This window comes from Cuculus canorus, chromosome 2 (assembly GCF_017976375.1).
Source record: "Cuculus canorus isolate bCucCan1 chromosome 2, bCucCan1.pri, whole genome shotgun sequence".
Taxonomy (NCBI): domain Eukaryota; kingdom Metazoa; phylum Chordata; class Aves; order Cuculiformes; family Cuculidae; genus Cuculus; species Cuculus canorus.
Genome location: NC_071402.1, coordinates 18,419,164 through 18,437,361, shown reverse-complemented (window position 1 = coordinate 18,437,361; position 18,198 = coordinate 18,419,164). Strand labels below are relative to the sequence as shown.

General features: G+C 34.2%; 1 protein-coding gene across 3 annotated transcripts in view; it reads right to left on the bottom strand.

Moving 5' to 3' along the window:
* The window catches only part of CSMD3 (CUB and Sushi multiple domains 3), a 610,540-nt gene that overhangs the window by 33,651 nt on the left and 558,691 nt on the right, over positions 1-18,198 (bottom strand). For all 3 annotated transcript variants that reach the window (XM_054060149.1, XM_054060147.1, XM_054060148.1), the window contains 5 exons: positions 17,385-17,570; positions 12,629-12,802; positions 8,135-8,317; positions 6,527-6,703; positions 786-965 (listed from right to left, as the gene is read on the bottom strand). In XM_054060149.1, coding sequence (XP_053916124.1) covers positions 786-965; positions 6,527-6,703; positions 8,135-8,317; positions 12,629-12,802; positions 17,385-17,570 — 900 coding nt within the window. The remainder of the gene's footprint in view (positions 1-785; positions 966-6,526; positions 6,704-8,134; positions 8,318-12,628; positions 12,803-17,384; positions 17,571-18,198) is intronic.

The following is an 18,198-nucleotide window of genomic DNA, read 5'->3' as shown; positions in this document are numbered from 1 at the left end:
AGTGAGTTTCTCAGAGACAATTGTTTTGAAGACAGATTAGGTGATTTTTCAGTAACATTTAGGTCTTTCACTGTTTAAATTTCTACAGGGACTAAAAAATTCCAATAAAACAGAAAAATCAAGAATGAAATTAGTAAAAGAGAAAAAAGGAAGACCTTAAGATTAATCATTTCAGTTTTCATGGTACAGAAAATAATATGAAGCAGAAAAATGTTTATCAGTAAATTTGCCAGAAGGATTTAGTCTCTTTGCTGAGTATGTTGATACAGCACAGTAATGCTTGAAGATGGACATCTAATGAAGGAGGCATCAGATAAAAATCTTAGTATTATGAGTAGGATAACCCAAACCAACTTGGGTTTTACAAAGTTCGATTATATATATGCAGACCTTTCCTGAACGTGTCTATGATGTCTTTCAGTGTACTTTTGGTAAAGGCAAGGACATAAATAGGGTCAATTTTGGCATGACATCCTAACTTTAACAAACAAACAAACAAATATAAGCCCTCATTTCATATTGACTAGTTCAGTATAGCAGCAAAGTAATAAAATATTCTACAAAGATACAAAAACCACATTCAACATACTATGCTGGTATGAAAAATAAAAACGAAACAAAGCAAAGGATGAATTTGTTATTCCTACAGTCAAAAGATCAATTCAGTGTATTCATATTAACAGTAAGTTTTGGGTTCTGTGGAAATATTTGGCTGACTCATTACAATAAACAGTGGATGTAAATGTCATAGAAGAAACAGTTCACAATCAAAGTAAATGTTGTACCTTTGCATGTTGGTATTACTCCACTCCAAGTGCCATTGCTAGTACAAGTGCGAGTTAAGGAGCTATTTGATTCCATTGTATAACCAGGTTGGCACATATAAGTAACATTTTGTCCAACAACATAATCATCACCGTATCTCATGCCATTGGCTGGGACTCCTGGATCTCCACAACTGATAACTGCAATTAAATAGTTGAGGAACAGATTATAAAATGTAAATGTGATTTATTTATATGCGAAGGGAAAAACACCAGGCAAACCCCAGAATGTTGGGGAAAAAAGAAGAAGGAAAAAGTATCATAAATCTTATCTCCATCAAGAGGAGACAAAAATATATGTATCACTGAATTAGTAATGAAACACCTGTATAGCTGAATAACAGTTACATTTGGAGAACATCAATGCTTCTGCTCAATAGTAGAAGTACAGACTGTACAATTTCAATCAGTAAATTTCAAAATTATAAAATGGAAAAAAAAAAAAAACCAAAACCAAGAAATAATCCATATGTCACTACTACCCTTCAAGATCCTCAAATTTTTCTTATCGTTTCAGAATTCATTACTGAAGAAGTTTAGTTTGCTTTACCATGAGTAAAAGGAGAAACAGTCTGGAAAATTTAAGATACAAAAAGTTCCCAGTTTGTAAATCCTCACGTGGTTACTATGTGCAGATAAACAGATGTGAATGCTCAGGCAATAATGTGACAGGAGATAATTTAATCTCCTAATGATATTAAATATTCATAAGGAGTTAATAAAGAGTTATATCTGAGAATAATATTAAAATAGGTAAGTTTCTCTCAGATCTAGTCAATCAGATCTATCAGATTCCAGAACAGTTTTCAGAGTAAGAAACCTTGTGAACTTCTGTGGCAGTGCTAAAAAGCTGTTGCTTTCAGGAAAAAAAAAAAAAAACACCAGGAAAAGATCTAGTTAATACAAAATACGGCAACCATGTCTTTTACAGTTTATCTCATTGTAAACTCGACAAACACTCTACAGCATTGCTGTTGCTTCTGGATAACTGTGGGAGGCAATTTCCTGGACATGAAGCACATCCTGGACACTTCTAACTCCATGCCTAAGCACAACAAATGTGAATAGCACCCTCTCTGTATCCTGGTATCTAAAATGAGCAAAACCATGCCTATTTTAGTGTATTTTCATGAAGTCCTTTGACCTAAATAACTGGGGAACTGAGAATCCAAAGAATATAGCATACCTGCTCTACAGTTTATCACAGCCTGAGTGAGCAGATATTAATTAACTTGCATGTATCACATCTTAAAAAAAACCCCAAACAAATGGTCCCACACCATTGTTGGCTACAGATTGAGAAAAGACTGTAGAATACACCACATGGATATCTGGGTTAATCTAAAAGTAACTAGCGCAGTAATAAAGAAAACTAGAGATCAGCCTCCTTTATTTTACATAGTAAGACAGTAATTTTTTTTTCTAAAACTTAAGAAGTCTTAGATTTTCCTGTCATTCTTCAAAATATATAGACCTGTGAAAGACATAACTGGGTTTTTTTTGTGTTGCACAAGCATATTCAAAAACTCTAGATGTTCTATGTTTCTTTATTTAACATATCCCATTTACTACTCTTAATGTTGTAAATTTAACTAAAATAATCCTTGATATTTTTCTAGGCATATTATTGTTTTGTCTGGATTATAACAAAACTTTCATGCCTTTATCCTTTTTTACCTAATCCTTGTTTAATAACTATATTTTCCTGTATGAATAGCATTTCAAATTGTTGCCCTAAAAATTTAAGAACATACAAACACCATGCACCATGTATGAACAACATCTCCACAATATATCAGTTTATTTTACATTGTTGAAAATTATTTCTTTGTTTATTTAAATCCAACTAAAACTATGTTCTCAGCTTTCTCATTCGTTTTCTTTACAATCTCCATTTCTTTATTTTGGTCATTAATACAAATGTTTCGCTTCTTCCAAAGCAAACTTGGAACTGTTACTCTTATTGTAATGATTGTACCCTTTCCTGCTAATCACACTTTAACATTCATTCATTATACAGCAAAAGCTTCCATGGTTTTGGCAGATTGTCTTACCTTCTCAAATTTCCTTCCTTCCTATCATTACTTTTTCAAGCCATATAAAAAAAAAAAAACACAAAAAAACCCAACCCAAAACAGACAGGTTTTTCTTTCATGTGTTTTCACCTGGACTAAACAAGTCTGAATGAAAAGTCTTGGGAGAAAAACACACGAATGAAAAGACTTAGGAGAAAAATATTAGAACTGTTCATAAAGGTGGGTTAGCAGTGGGAAGGAAAAAATCCTTTTTGTCTTGTACTGCAGCATTTGAATTTTAAAGAAAAAAAAGTAGATGTAAGGAGGTGACCTGGATTTTACTGAGATACTGTGTTTTCTAATAAACATAAGAATAAACCTTTAAATAAAACAAATATTTAGTAGCTACTTAGCAGGCAAGTGGCATTTTCTGAAGTTTACAGATTCTAATACTTAGGGAATTAAAAAATGGAGAGGTTGGAAGGGACTTCTGAGGTTCATCTTGTCCAATTCCCCTGCTCAGTGAGTCCATCCAACAACCCAAAGTTATTGGGTTACCCACTTAAGTAACTGTGGTAGGCAAAAAATCTCAGCTTAAATTGTTGTAGTGATCCTGACCTGAAGACAGTTATCCACAACACAGTTAACCTGAGCAGCCCCAGATCTGTTCTGCACATTGATTATAGCCTTAATACCTGTGATGTCCACACAGACACCTTGGCCAGGGCACAACTTCAGTCAGTTCATTGCCACAGAGGAGCTGCAAGCAACTCCCTCTCAGTATGCCATTACACGGGCTGCATGCCCTTGCTTTTTAATCCAGCACTGCAAGAAGTTCTCATGTGAACATTGTTTCTGTTTGACTGTAGAGATTATAGAGTTGTTTCCTTGTAAGCAAATCCTATATCTTGAACAACTGAAAGGATTGACTCTTTTCTATGGACAAGGTCTGTGTGGCATGATGAATGCTGGTCAGTCTTGTTTGATACTACACCACTCAGGGCTCCCAGCATGTAGCACTTTCAGTGACACTCGAGAAGCAGTCCATTACTTGGTCGTTGTAATGAGAACAAGCTGGCAGTAAATTTCAGTAACACCTGGGCTAAACAAAAGTGACATATCCTGAATCTTCCTATTAACAGAGACGTGAGACAGAACAACCAGCTAGAATGCTGATATGTGTTCTCTAACTGCTTAGAGTGGTGTTGGGAGCTCAGAAAGAAAGTGAAGTCCTATCTGGAGAAAACATCCTGGAATTAGGGAAGATCCTAGAAAAGGAGGAGATGTGTGGAGACAAAAGTCAGGGGATGAGCCTGACAGATAACACCTGAGTTTCATATGAACAGTGGCACAGCATGAACCAAGGGGACTATAAATCTGTCCTTCACAGGACGACGGAGAACACCCTAGATGTAACCCTGAAAAGGAAAGAGGACGCGTGAGATAATCAGGGAAGTAAAAGCTCTAAACTGCATGGTTCTTAAACAGACACTAACATCTAAATCCATTATGTGTCTACTTTGTGTCACCCATGATGCCCACCTGGGACAGGTGTTGACCTAACCTGTTCTGGAAACCAGCAATGGTTACATAAGGTTACATGACTTCAAAAGACAATAAGTAAACTTTGGGAAATCTTGTTATAGTGAAAAAAAAAGGAAGGCATTTGTCCTCGGTTTGGCTAGGATATAGTCAATTTTCTTCACAGTAGCTCATATGGTATTGTGGATTTGTTACGAAAACAGTTATTTTCATAAGGATGTTTCAGTTATTGTTGAACAGTGCTTGCACAATATCAAGGCTTTCTCTGTTTCTCATGTCCTACCAGTAAGTAGGCTGGGGATGCTCAAGAAACTGAGAGGGGACATAGCTGGGATGACTGACCTTAATCAACCAAAAGGACACCATATGAACTCATGCTCAGCAATAAAAGCTGCAGAAGAGGGGAACATTCAGAGTTATCACTACACATGTTGGAGCCCTGATTTCCTCGAGATGGCTAAGTATTGGCCAGCTGATGGGAAGCAGTGATTGAATCTTTACTTTGCTTGGGTGCACAGCTTTTTCTTCACCAATTAGATTGTCTTTAATTTAACCCACAAGTTTTTACACATTCACCCTTCCAATTCTCTTCTTCATCTGTTAGGGCGGAGTGAATGAGCAACTGTGTGGCGTTAAGCTGCTTACCAGGGTTAAACCACAACAGCATGGTAGGGACAGCTAGGAAAACAACTAAATGAAACCTGCCCTGTCAACAGTAGTTGTTGGCACTGTCAGTTCTACTGCTTTGGATATATTTTTAAGCCATTATGAAAAAATTGTTCCTTTACAATGAAGATTTGTGTGTTTTCATAAGAAAGAACATAGCAAGTTAAGTATGAAGAAGTCTAATATGTTTTTTTTTTTTAATTTTATATTTAGATGTGCTATGCAACTGTAGAATTAAAGATCTGTAGTAAGGAACACAGAATTGATACAATGCTGAGCAACCTGGCCTAGCTGATCCTGCCAAGGGCAGAGGGGTTGGAGTAGACAGTTTACAGAGGTGACTGCCAGACTCAGTGTTGTAAAATTTCTCTCCTTTTCTGGATATTGTAGAGGTACTGCTATTACCTGTATCAGGTTAGATACAAGTGGTAGCACATAGCAGCGCTTCTGCTCCCCCTTTAAGGGGGGATGAAAGTCAGAGCAGAAAATAGTCACCATGAGACTCTCAAAGTTCATACTTCTTTTAGTAAGATTTTCATCAACCTGTTCTTTTTATATTCTGAAAATTCCAGTGGATAGGCATAAAAAAAAAAAGTCCAAATACTGGGCTGTTTTGCAGATTTGCTGACTGCAAAAGAAGTTGTTGACATGCTTATCATTAAAGATAGATTTAAAAACAACACAAGAGGATTGTTTTATCACCTCACTTTTGGCCTCTATTTGGGTTGTTATAAGTGTGTAAAGTAACCAACTCCATGCAAAGTAGAGCTCAAAATTTAAGCAACAGTTTGCTACACCTGTCATGAGGATATATATCTCCAAAATGATAGGCAGTCTTTTGTGTGACATATATGTAAAGTTTTTATAATTGCTACTAAAAGATGAACCAAGACATCTACTAAAGCAGGAACAGATGAGCTTGGAAATAGACTGTTCCAAATATGATTATTATGAATGCAAGAGAAGCTGAAACACCTTCTGTAGGCTGAGTAACTAAAGCAAGTATAAGGTTAATGAAGAGGCCAAATAGAAGATGGTATGTGAGAATGAGACAACACTTTTAACCTCAGAGTCACTACAGAAAGAATTCTCAGTAATTCGTTACAAGGTGGGTTTTTTTCCCTCTGGAAGACCAGAATATTATATTGCTGTTTTCATGATGAAGAAAAGAAATTAAATTAATAATGTCTGAATATATCACATCACAAAAAGTATATACTGGGAAAGAACTAAAAATCATGCAACAAATCCTTTAAACAGTAACAGCAGCCTATGTTTTACTGTACTGTGTCTTTAAGAAGAATATTTTAATTTTCTCATAGCACTACATTTTTAAAATGCATGTCATATACAAAATTATGAATGAAATAATGCAAAGAAAAGCTGAAGACAATTTATTTGCATCCAACTTCTATATTTTACTTTATTGTCTTTCACAGGAGAGAAAAACAAAGACTATTCATTGGAAAAGTGTCTTACTTGTGCAGTTTGGTAGGGATCCAGACCATGTTCCATTGGCAGTGCATTGTCTTACAGATGATCCAGAAAGTACGTATCCTTCCATGCATGAATAAATTACTGAATTAGAGAATGTAGTTCCATCAATACGAAATACTTTTCCATTGGCGGTTGTTCCTGGATTACCACACTGCACAGCTATAGAGCAAAATATTAAATATTTTTTTAATTTAAAAAGGACATTTTTTTGAAATAGTAATGTGTAAATCACTGTGCTGTTGTCCTGAAAAATATAAGTTTCACCACTTACTGATAAGGCATGTTGTAGTAAGGCAGTAAATACCCACTTGGATTAATTATTTGATTTTACCCTTTTGTATGCAGGGAAACACAGTCTATGAATTTAAAATCCATATTGAAGTTAAGCTAGTTTAGCTGCAAAGACAAACTCCCAGTTATAAGAAAAGTCCTCATCTACAATTATCATTATAGATTTAATTTGAATTTATAAGATGTATGCATTTATGGCATCACCAAAATATACTTCCTCTCTAATTCAAAGCACAGGATAAGACTGTGCAAGCATAAGCCTGATGTTTTCCAGTTCTTCAATGTTTTACTTTGGAATTTGAATGTTTCTTAATGGATTGCATATATACATATAATCCATAAAACCTAAACTAGAATAATGTACCTGTGTGTACATCACAGACACTTGTATATGTATCTGTTAACAAGATTCACCATTTCAAGAGGTTGTTTTGGGGGGAAAATAATACCCGTGCAAATAACACAGTAAACAGTGATAAACTGGCAAATAAGACTACAGATTCTCAAATTGTTTTCTGCTCTTAAGGAAGTTTTTCTTTAAAGAAAGTTCTGTTGAGAAATATTTCTTATTTTTTTAATGAGGATATATAAGGTAAAAAATTATTCTCATAAACTTCATGTTAGAACTTTCTTTTTTATTAATATATCTAGCTTGAATTTCTGGATTTTTTTTTTTCAAATAAACTTGTTTCAATATCTCACTTTCTGTTTAAAAATAATAATGATGTTGACAGAATTAGTATATAACAATTTTAGTTCAGTCATTTATGACAAAGATGTATCTAATAAAATCCTGGCTTTGACATATTCCCAAAAAAATCAGTTCTTTCCTCTGAAATTTAGATATAAAGTGGTTGCAATTTAACAGTTGTAATTAAATGTCAGGTAAGCCATTATGTCAGGTAAGTCACAATGTCATAGTAAGACCTTTAAGGGAAAATATATTTCAGGAAAAAATTACTTCTACAGGTATTATCTATCCTTTTCAGTGTATTTTTTTGTAACAGGTAACATGTACAGTTGATGCTGACACAAGATTAAGAAAAAAAGAGCAGTTCAGCATACTTTTATTTTTTTCATAAAACTTCAAAGACATGCAGTGTCATGGATGCCAGGAACTGATTTCAAATTTTTCAAAGCTATAGCTATGGTGTATCAACTTATTAAATAAAAATTAATGCTCATTCCAAGATCAACTATACACCGTTCGCTACGCAAAACTTGCAATGTAAATTTTGTTTACTCATTAGCATTTTTAGCAAGACAGCTTAAGAATAAAGAGTATCTTCTGTGATTTACCTTTGCATTCAGGTTGTTTTCCTGTCCAACTTCCATTTGCCATACATGTCCTTTCTTCTGAGCCATGGAGGATATATCCAATATCACAGCTGAAATGTACCGTGCTTTTAATTTTAAAATTGTTTTCTTCTCTAGACCCATGACCTGGAATACCTGGATCACCACAAGAACCAGCTGTATCACCTGGAATTAGAATGCAAAGATTAGCATAAATATGAAATATTTTTCTGATACTATATTTAAAATATATGTTTCTATGTATTTACGAATAATTTACATTGATATTTTTAGAAAAGAATTTATCTCATTGTTTTTCCCTGTAATTAAAAAATAAATAATTTCTTTTTACTAGTTTTATATAAGTACAGAACAGAAATCACAATTATCTCAAGATTCCCTTTAGATCATGCTAAATCTTTTGTAATGCAATCATAAAACAAGAACAGGGAAACAAAAAGCAAGCCTCAAAACCCTATTTATATTTCATTTAAAATGATAAATTCTGAGGAAAATCAAGGTCATGACCATAAAGATAATTTTGTTTGCCTATAAGAAGTATTTCTATAGTAGCTCCTATATTTATAATATCATTAGAGTTATAATATTTTTACCATTGAATGAAAGCTCTAGTCATGTACTTCTAACATGAAGAATTTCAGTAATTCATAGAAATGTTGAATGTTCATTTCAAGATTGCCTGATAGCCAAAATCTTCTTCAGCTAGGAATGTTTATGCAAGTTCTGAGATAGACAGTTAATGTTTTCTTCTGTCTGTTACAGACCAATATTAAAATGATCAACATAGTCTTAATAACAATATCTAATGTGATACATCTATATCTTCATTTATGGTGAGAACTTTTAGGAACATACAGGTGACACTGTATTTGCACAGCAGGTCAGTTGTTAGAATCTTTTAATATGCACTTAGTATCTGCTGCTACATCTTTTTTAAGGTGTTTAAAATAGTTTTCTATGTAATAAGAGATAAAGGTATATTGTATTATTGAGTTTCAACACAAAAGAGAACAAACCTTGCATTACATACAACTTATCCAATCCCTTGCTGAAGCAGCTGACAAAGGAGGCTAATTGTGAACACCTTTCACTAATTTAGGAGCCAATTTTATAATTAATAAAGTTAATCAAGCTTAAAGTGAAACCTTCAATTTGAGAGTAATAAAATAAACTTATGTAGTCATGATTCTTAAATTGTGAACTTTTATAGTATGTATGTGCAAAAAGTACACGGTCAAATGTGTTTAATGCTTCCAGAAATAACAAATTAACTTAAGCAAGTATAAGCCTCAGCTGACTGTCTAGTTCAAAATCACAGACTCGAAAGTTTAGGCTCCTTTCTCTTCACCTATTTCATTATGTGAAGCAGATCAGTGAAGCAGCCAACCAGATCTGCTTAAAAAGAGGTTGTAAGTAGTTCCAAATTAAAACAGGTAAAATAATTTTTTAAGATTTTAAGATACTTTATGTCCAAGTCAATTAATTGACTCAATATCCCTCTAGTTTGAAAATTATCTGCTACATATTTTTCCAATTGTTTAATGATGTCCTAGATCAAGATTTTTTTGTTATTTTTAGAATCCATATCTTAGATTTTGCAGTATTATTTACTCAGAATATGAAGAATTTGGGACAGCATCTATTAATTATTCTATACTTGTGAAGTCTCTACAATAGCAGGTTGGGGTTTGGCAAGTTACTTGGCATTATGCCTAAAAAAAATTATGACTAAAAGAAAATATGAAAAAAATACGCTTTTTGCTATACTAACTATAAATTAGATATTAATCTTGTAAATGAAATCTTGTTTTCTTTCCTAAAGCCTACTTATTGCCAGGAATTATCACTTTGTTGATCTTACGGAGGTTGAACAATGGCTATTTTGATTGAAGGTTACAGAAATAATTTTTCTAAATGACTAATCACGTAAGGAAGTGAAAGTGATATAATCAATGATATCATAACAGAATATATTTTTATTACCTCATGCAGAGATTCAATTACATGATTTTCACAGTTAGTTATGAGCCATCCTTCACCCACGTGTGTAACAAATTCTCAGATGACATTTACTCATAATGAAAAGGAATCTACTTAAGTAAGTACAGAGCTGTTGTGGCATTTATGAGGAATTCTAAGTTGCTATAAATATCCGACTGCAGCTTATATATGTGTGATGGCTAAAAATTGTGTTTCTGAATGCCAATAGATATCAATGTGACACGAAAACTTCTTCTAGCTCCAGGATGTGAAACATAAAAGTGCCGTAAAACAAAAGGGAAACTGTCTTAGGCATGATATGACAAACCTTTTTACCTTATATTTGCTATACTAGTGTTTTCTTTTTAAATACTTCTCTATATATGAAAAGGGCAACCATGTTGTATCTTTTGTCAGTTGAACATTCTATGTTATTTAATATTAATGTCATAAACAAAAAATCTAAACTATAAGTTTTCAGTATTTATTACAAACAGAAATCAATTTTAGAAAGCTAATAATAAAAACTAATTATTTCACATATTTTAGATTACACAATATGGAAATACTGTATGGTAAACTGCAAACTATTTAAAATTGAAAACATTTTCAATATACATTCTGATAACAAAGTTTCAATAAATTTTGAAAGCAGTTTTAATATTGTCGCAAGCTAGAATTATAATTTGGTGCAGTACAGCTAAATAAAATAACAGTTTGCATTATGCCATAATTTGATATCCTATGATTAACATTTTAATCTATGTCAAAGAAATATTTCTTCATGTTTTCAGAAAAATTCATTAGATCTGATTAGTTTCCTGTCTGTGGGTACAAAAATCATCATTAGAAAAAAAATGGACTTTCATGTACCTCATATACAGATGCTTATCCCAAGATATTTGAACACTCATTTCATTTAATAGCAGGATGATCAAAGAAAAGTCTTATTTTCAGAAAGGTTTCTTTGATATTTTTAGGCTTCCTATGGAAATACCTTGATTTTTTTGTCTCTTTCTTTATTATTTCTTTTTAATGAAAGTTAAGGGATTAACTAAGGTTATCTAGTTTTTGTCATATTTCAGTTTGTCATGGTGGATTATTGAAAGAAGAGGCACTCAAGAATCAAGATAATATTTAGATTGTCCTTGTCCACAGCCACTTCCTAAAAACTTGTGATGGAAAGTTTGGATACTGAAAAGCTCTTCAAACTCAAAAAATGAAACTGTAGCTGACATAATCAGTTTATACCTGAATATGCTAAGAGATGAAGGCAGTATGAAAAACTGGAATATGTGAGACCCCACCTGGAGTATTGTATCTATTTCTGGATGCCCCAGTACAAGAAGGACGTGGAACTGTTGGAACAGGTCAAGAGGAGGGCCACAAAAATTATTAGATGCATGGAACAACTCTCTTACGCAAAAAAGCTGAAAGAGTTGAGGCTATTCATCCTGGAGAAGGGAAGGATGTCAGAAGACCTTATTGTGGCCTTTCAATATATAAAACATAGAAGAAAGATGCAGAGAGACTTTTTATCAAGGCCTGTAGTGACAGAAAGTGGGGTAGTGGCTTTACATTGAAAGAAGGTAGGTTATGATTAGACAGAAGGAACACAATTTTTAACATGAGCTTCGTAAGACACTGGAACAGGTTGCCCAAAGAAGTTGCGGATGCCGTATCAGGATGCATGGAGCTCTGAGCAATCTGATCTAGTTGAAGTAGTCCGGGGGGGTGGGGCTAGATGATCTTTGGAAGTCCCTTCTGAACCAAACAATCCTATGAGTCTATGATTTACTAATGTTTTAAAGAACCTTCGATTTTCAGCGTGAATCTATAGGAGTACTGTTAGACTTGCATATCAGTTATTTTTCACCTCTTGTTTTGGCTGTAACCCAGAAAAAATGTGTCACTTTTTTTCTTCCTATTTTCTGCCTTTGGAGATATTTAAGTACTCTGAATAACGTCCAAACCCTTGCTTTATTTAAACTATGTAATGGAAACACGAGGATGATAAGAAAGAACTTCCCCCAATATATATTGAGAACTATAACTGGTAACATGACTAATCCTGTCACATCTATAAAGATGGATGTGTTAAGCAATTAAGATATACCTGTGATGTGTTCAAATCAGTAGATAGTTTGCAAGTTTTACAAAAAAACAATCTAACCATCTTGAAGCACCAATGGTGCAAGGTTGTCCTGTGGAAATTAACACTCTTTCCAAAAGTCACATAGAAAATAGTTTTGAACCAAACAAGTTCATTCAACTTTCTGTTGAATGTGCAACCTCCTATTCATATTAAATGTCAATGGGAAAGCAAACTCCTCCCAAATTGTTGTCTTGCTAATAGCTTTTACTTTTTTTGGGTTTACTGTTTTTTACACTACTTCAGTTTTATATATTCTTTTCCCAGTTTTAAAATGGCCTTCTAATGAATGCAAGTAAGTTCAAAATGGGTTCAGGGCACACTCATTAATTGAAAAATGTTACCTGAGCAATGAGGAAGAGATCCACTCCAGTGTCCATTTAACTGACATGTACGAGATGACTGCCCTAACAGTGATCTTCTACCTGTGCAGGTATAGTGAACAGTAGACCCAAACGTATATTTATCTCCAGACAGGACCGCGTTAGGAGGAACACCAGGATGGCCACAGTCAATCACTACAATGCATAATTATTGGAGATAAAAAAATGTTATTATCACTGATCAACCAGTTTGTAATTAACATTTTCATAACGCACACACAAATAGTACATGCATGTACTCTCCAGAGAAAAAATGCAGGAAAACAATATCTGCCAATGTCACTGCTGAGCTAGAGAATATGCAGACCTTCATCTTTCGTCCAAATAATCAGTCATGAATTCTAATATGTTTATAAACATGAATATTTTTGCTAAATTTTACTGTTAATGTTAATGCTAATATACTGAATTCATATTCATGGATTTGGTTACTTAAAATATCATATTGCATAAATAAAATATTTGTTTACATGTTTTTACTATAGTAGTAGACATCACCCATTGATGTTAACTGCATAGGGATTAGAGGCAATTTCTGGATCTCAGTCTTAAAAGTGGTCATGGATAAACTTCCTATTAATTGTTTGTTTAGTAAACTTTGAGCAATAATTGTTAGTTTTTTCCATATTGTGATCAGTGCTCTTAATTTTGATATTTTTGTGATTTCCACTTCCAGATTGCGCATAAGGTCATCCAACAGTCAGCTTATACACACCTAACTTTGCTAACTGCCTCAAATATCATGAAGTACAATAACTCATGAAAGAAGATAGGAAGAATTACTATGATACTTTTTGTCCTTTAATTGCCTCTTATACAGAAAATTATGATAAAAGGCTTTTCCTATAAATGATCAAGAGTGACCATTTTCTTCAGGAATAAAATAAAACAGGCTAAATGATAGAAACCTGATCTAAAATCGGAGTAGCACCATTGAAAGAATTTCAGCAGCCTCCTATCCATTAGAAAGTTCTATAAAGTAACAGTGAAGTTACCTTGGCTAGATAACAGGAAACTGGCTACTCTGTAAGATAAAGCAAAGTGACAGAAGTTCCTATGCATTATTATGGGGAACGTTATCTACATGTACAATGTATATAATGGAAAGAAAGTTTTATATTGAAAATAAATAGATAGTCTGCTTTTTAAAATGAAATCGTACAAAAGATGTGCCATCACATGTGAAACTAATATAGAGAAAACTTTTAAGAATTCAAAGCAAGGAGTGAATTTGAAGCAACTAAATATGTCACGAAAATGCACAGTTAAAATTCATAAACCAAATTCACTCTTTTCACAGAATTAATAGAGCCTTGCGTGTTGGATTTCATTTTTATCTTACACCTGCCCATGTTATGTGGCATATCTTGGCCAAAGTTATCTGTATTTATGCATTATGAAACCCACAAATAACAGCTGTATATACCAGGACAGTAGATCAACATGCTAAATCATAAAAAGGTAGATTTTATCAATTGTTCATCATCTTCGATATCATAACATTTTCAGCAGGATTTTCTCAATAAAAAGAAGCCAGATCAGAAGCCTGGTAAGAGTTGAGGATGTATTCAATACTCTAGCACTTCAGATACATACAACAGTACAGTGGTTATACAATAAAACATATGACCAAAGTGATGTGTGATGATTCATCTTCCCCTAACGATTGTTTTCAGTCTTAGAATTTTACATTCATATATATACTGATCTGTGTTCAATGACATATGTTCTATTAGCAGTCCAACAAAGTGCAGAACCTTCCTGACAACTCCGCAAAATATTTAGGGATATAAGTATCTTACAAATGTCTGTTTATCTTTGCTCAGTAGCATAGAATTAACAGATCAGAGCATGTCTATCAGAAGTCAATTGAGAAGACACTGCAGTACAAAAAAACTGACACAGTCACTGGAATTCTTTGAGATATAATGTTTTCCATTTTGAGTACATTTTAAATTTAAGTAGTTTACTGGCAAAAGGGACCGAAGTAGCAGGTACCCCTGAAAGTCTTTGCAGAATCACAAAACCACAGAATGGTAGGGGATTGGAAGGGACCTCTGTAGATCATCTAGTTCAACCCCTTTGCTAAAACAGGTTTACTTAGATCAGGTTGTACCGGAACACGTCCAGGTTGATTTTTAATATCTTCAGAGAAGGAGATTCCACAACCTTTCTAGGCAGCCTGTTCCAATGCTCTGTCACCCTCACAGTAAAGTTTTTCCTCATGTCCTGATGGAATTTCCTGTGTTACAGTTTATGCCTGTTGTCCTTTGTCTTGTTGCTGGAAGCCATTGAGAAGAGTCTGGCCCCATCCTCCTGACACCTACCCTTTAGGTATTTATAAGTATTTATAAGATCTTTTCTCAGTCTTCTCCAAGCTAAACAGATATGAGTCTCTCACTCTCTTCATAAGAGATGCTCTTATCTCCTAATCAACTTTGCAGGGATCTGGTGGACTCTCTCTAGTAGTTCCTTGTCTTTCTTGAACTGAGGAGCCCAGAACTGGATATTGTACTCAAGATGGGGCCTCACTAGGGCAGAGTAGACAGGCAGGATAATCTCCGTTGACCTGCTTGCCACGCTCTTCTTGATGCACTCCAGGGCACTGCTGAATTTTCTGGCCACGAGGCCACATTCACTAGGACTTCCAGGTCCTTCTCTGCAGAGCTGCTTTCCAGCAGGTCAACATCTATCCTGTCCTGGTTTGAGAGGTTTTTGATCCCTAGGTACAGGACTCTGCACCTGCCTTTGTTAAACTCATTAGGTTCTTCTCCCTTCAGCTTTCTTGCCTGTTAAGAACTCACTGAATGGCAGCACAGCCTTCTGGTATACGAGCCACTCCTTCCAGTTTTGTTGTATCATCAGCAAACTTTTAATTCAAAGGAAGATTTGGAAAGGCATTATGGTCAAGGCCAATGCTGAATTCTGCTTCTTACAGTATTTATAGTAGTTAGAAGCACTCTAGCTACAACACATTTCAAAGGATTTGAGTGATTTTACAGGTGAACAACTTTTCCTTTGTAACTGGGTCTCTTCTTCATTACTCTAGCTATAGTTCAACAAAAGGTAAGTTCTTTGAGACTACTCAGCAAGAGATTGAAATTCAGTTGGGTCAAAAAACAATCCAACCTAGGTCAAACAAAAACATCCAGCAAGCTTTCCACTTCTTCTCCATTGCTTTTACAGTGGAAAAAACGTGCAGACTACTAAATGACTGCCCTGTATATGTCCAAAAGGGAAAAAAAAAAATTGCAAAACACTTCAAAAGCTGAAATGCTCTATAAAAAATGTTCAGAAGCTACATCAGAATAAGTTTTTGTAAGATTTATGATTAAAAAATATCATAGAGAGTGCCTAGGTTAGAATTCATTGACTCTACATAAATGACACAAATGGAGCTGAGAATATCCTTTCAAAAGTACATATAGCATCCTTACTCTCAAAGGTTAGCTTAGAAGAAAAGCAAAATCTGCATTATTAAATTACTTCTGATAATTCTCGAAGAAGGCTAAGAGATAAAAATACAAAAGTAGAAAGAAGAAATCTTTCTACCTTTACCTCAGAATTTCTTTCTCTTTGGAGATAAGTTACTATTAAATTACATTTATCCTTCTGAATGGTAACGTTACCGTAAAATTTAGTGTAAATCTCTTAAACTCTTTGTTATCATTTTAACTGTGACTTGCAATCAAGCTATTTATCCCTTCAAAGAAAGGGAAAAGTTTCTGAACTAAAGGTTTCAATAGTAATAAGAAATACTGTTTCAGATTACTTTTATTATTTTTTTTTTCAGCGAATAGCAGAACTGCAGAAACCTCAATTAAGGAAGGCTAATAAAGGCAAACCTGAGAACTAATATCTACAATAGTACATATATTGATCCATGATTCCTGCACAAGGAGCCCTTATCCTGTTTTCGCTTTAGTCTCTAGAAAATATACCTTTCAACCTATCTCTGAGAGAAATTTGCACCCTAACAAAATATTTCATCCTAAACAACACCTTTTTCATAGACTTGTAGAGAACTGGATAAAACAACTGTCCCAGACAATTTTAAATCAGTGAAACATCTGTGGCTATATCTGCATTACAGTCAGAAAGTTGTTCATGACAAACCAGGAGAAAAACCAACCTCCTTGCACTGATCCACTTGCCTTAGTGAATAGGTTGCATAAGACTATGATGTTCAGGTACATCATAGTAGAATGGTAAGATGAGGACATGATCAAGGGGACATTTTTTGTGATTTACAGTGCCGCTATTATTTGCTTACTGTCTTCAGAGGTAGTCTGACCTTGCTGTTGTACAGAGAAGTCCTGAAAATGCTATAGTGACATAAGCCTATAACAGAATACTATATTTTTTAAGTTTCAGTTTCATCACAGCTTTGTGGCCAGTGGAGGCCGCAAACTGGCAAATTCAATTGATATGTTTTGACCTTCCGTCCCACCCAGAAGGGATCATTGGCTGAAGCACTCAGAGATGTTTGTTTCAGTTACTGCATTTCCCAATGTTTCCATGTTATTTACTACACACAATAAAAATATAACTGCACTACTTCAGCTGCTACTGAGACTTTCCGTCATTACTGCACATACACAAATGTATATAAATATGATAATTCTAATTGCTGTCATGAGACTGTTGGAAATGATGTGCAAAATAATACTCAGTCTAGTCCAAATTCTTTGTGGAAGCATACTCATTATCTACTTACTAATGCATTCAGGTAGAGGTTTGTCCCAGTGGCCATTTGGTTGACAAATTAAAACTGAAGAGCCAAATAAAAAATATCCAGGATTACAGTCATAAAATACCACTGTGCCATATGTGAAATTTCCATGTTCAATTTTACTTTCTCTTATAGAATTTGCTGGTATTCCAGGATCAGAACAATTGACCACTAAAAAGAAAAAGAGCATAGACTTCAGAGTCATACAAATACAGTCTACTGAAATGGTTTTTAAATGGTCTCCTGTCCTTCATATGAGAAATTTCCTATGTGTTGCTACCTTCATTTTATACACCTTGATTTTATATAAAATGATACTGAGTTAGGGAGATTATATGAAACCAGTAGATGCTAAACTCAGAACAAATAAAAGGAAATGTTTCTTTGTGAAGTACAATGATGCTGTAAAAGTATTTGCCACTAAAAGTAACTGGACATACCAATATATTCAATAGGTTCAATTATACTTTTGCCTTGAATAAACTATTGACCACAGCTAGAAACAGATCATGCAGCTAGATGTGCCTTTGGTCTAACCCACACACCCATGCAAATATACTTATGTTCCTACACTAACATTTTGATAATGGGGTACCTTTGAGGCAAATGTTTTGAGCTAAAGGGCATGTGATCCATTCGGTAAGACTGTCGTGATTCTGCTAGGACAGGGAAATATCCCAGCAAACGGACATATGTTTTTAAAAAGAGGGATATACTTTGATGGTTGAGAATACTGATGGATTTTTTGAGTCCTCAATGTCTTCAGAATTCATATGTTTGAAAATGTTACTTAAGACTG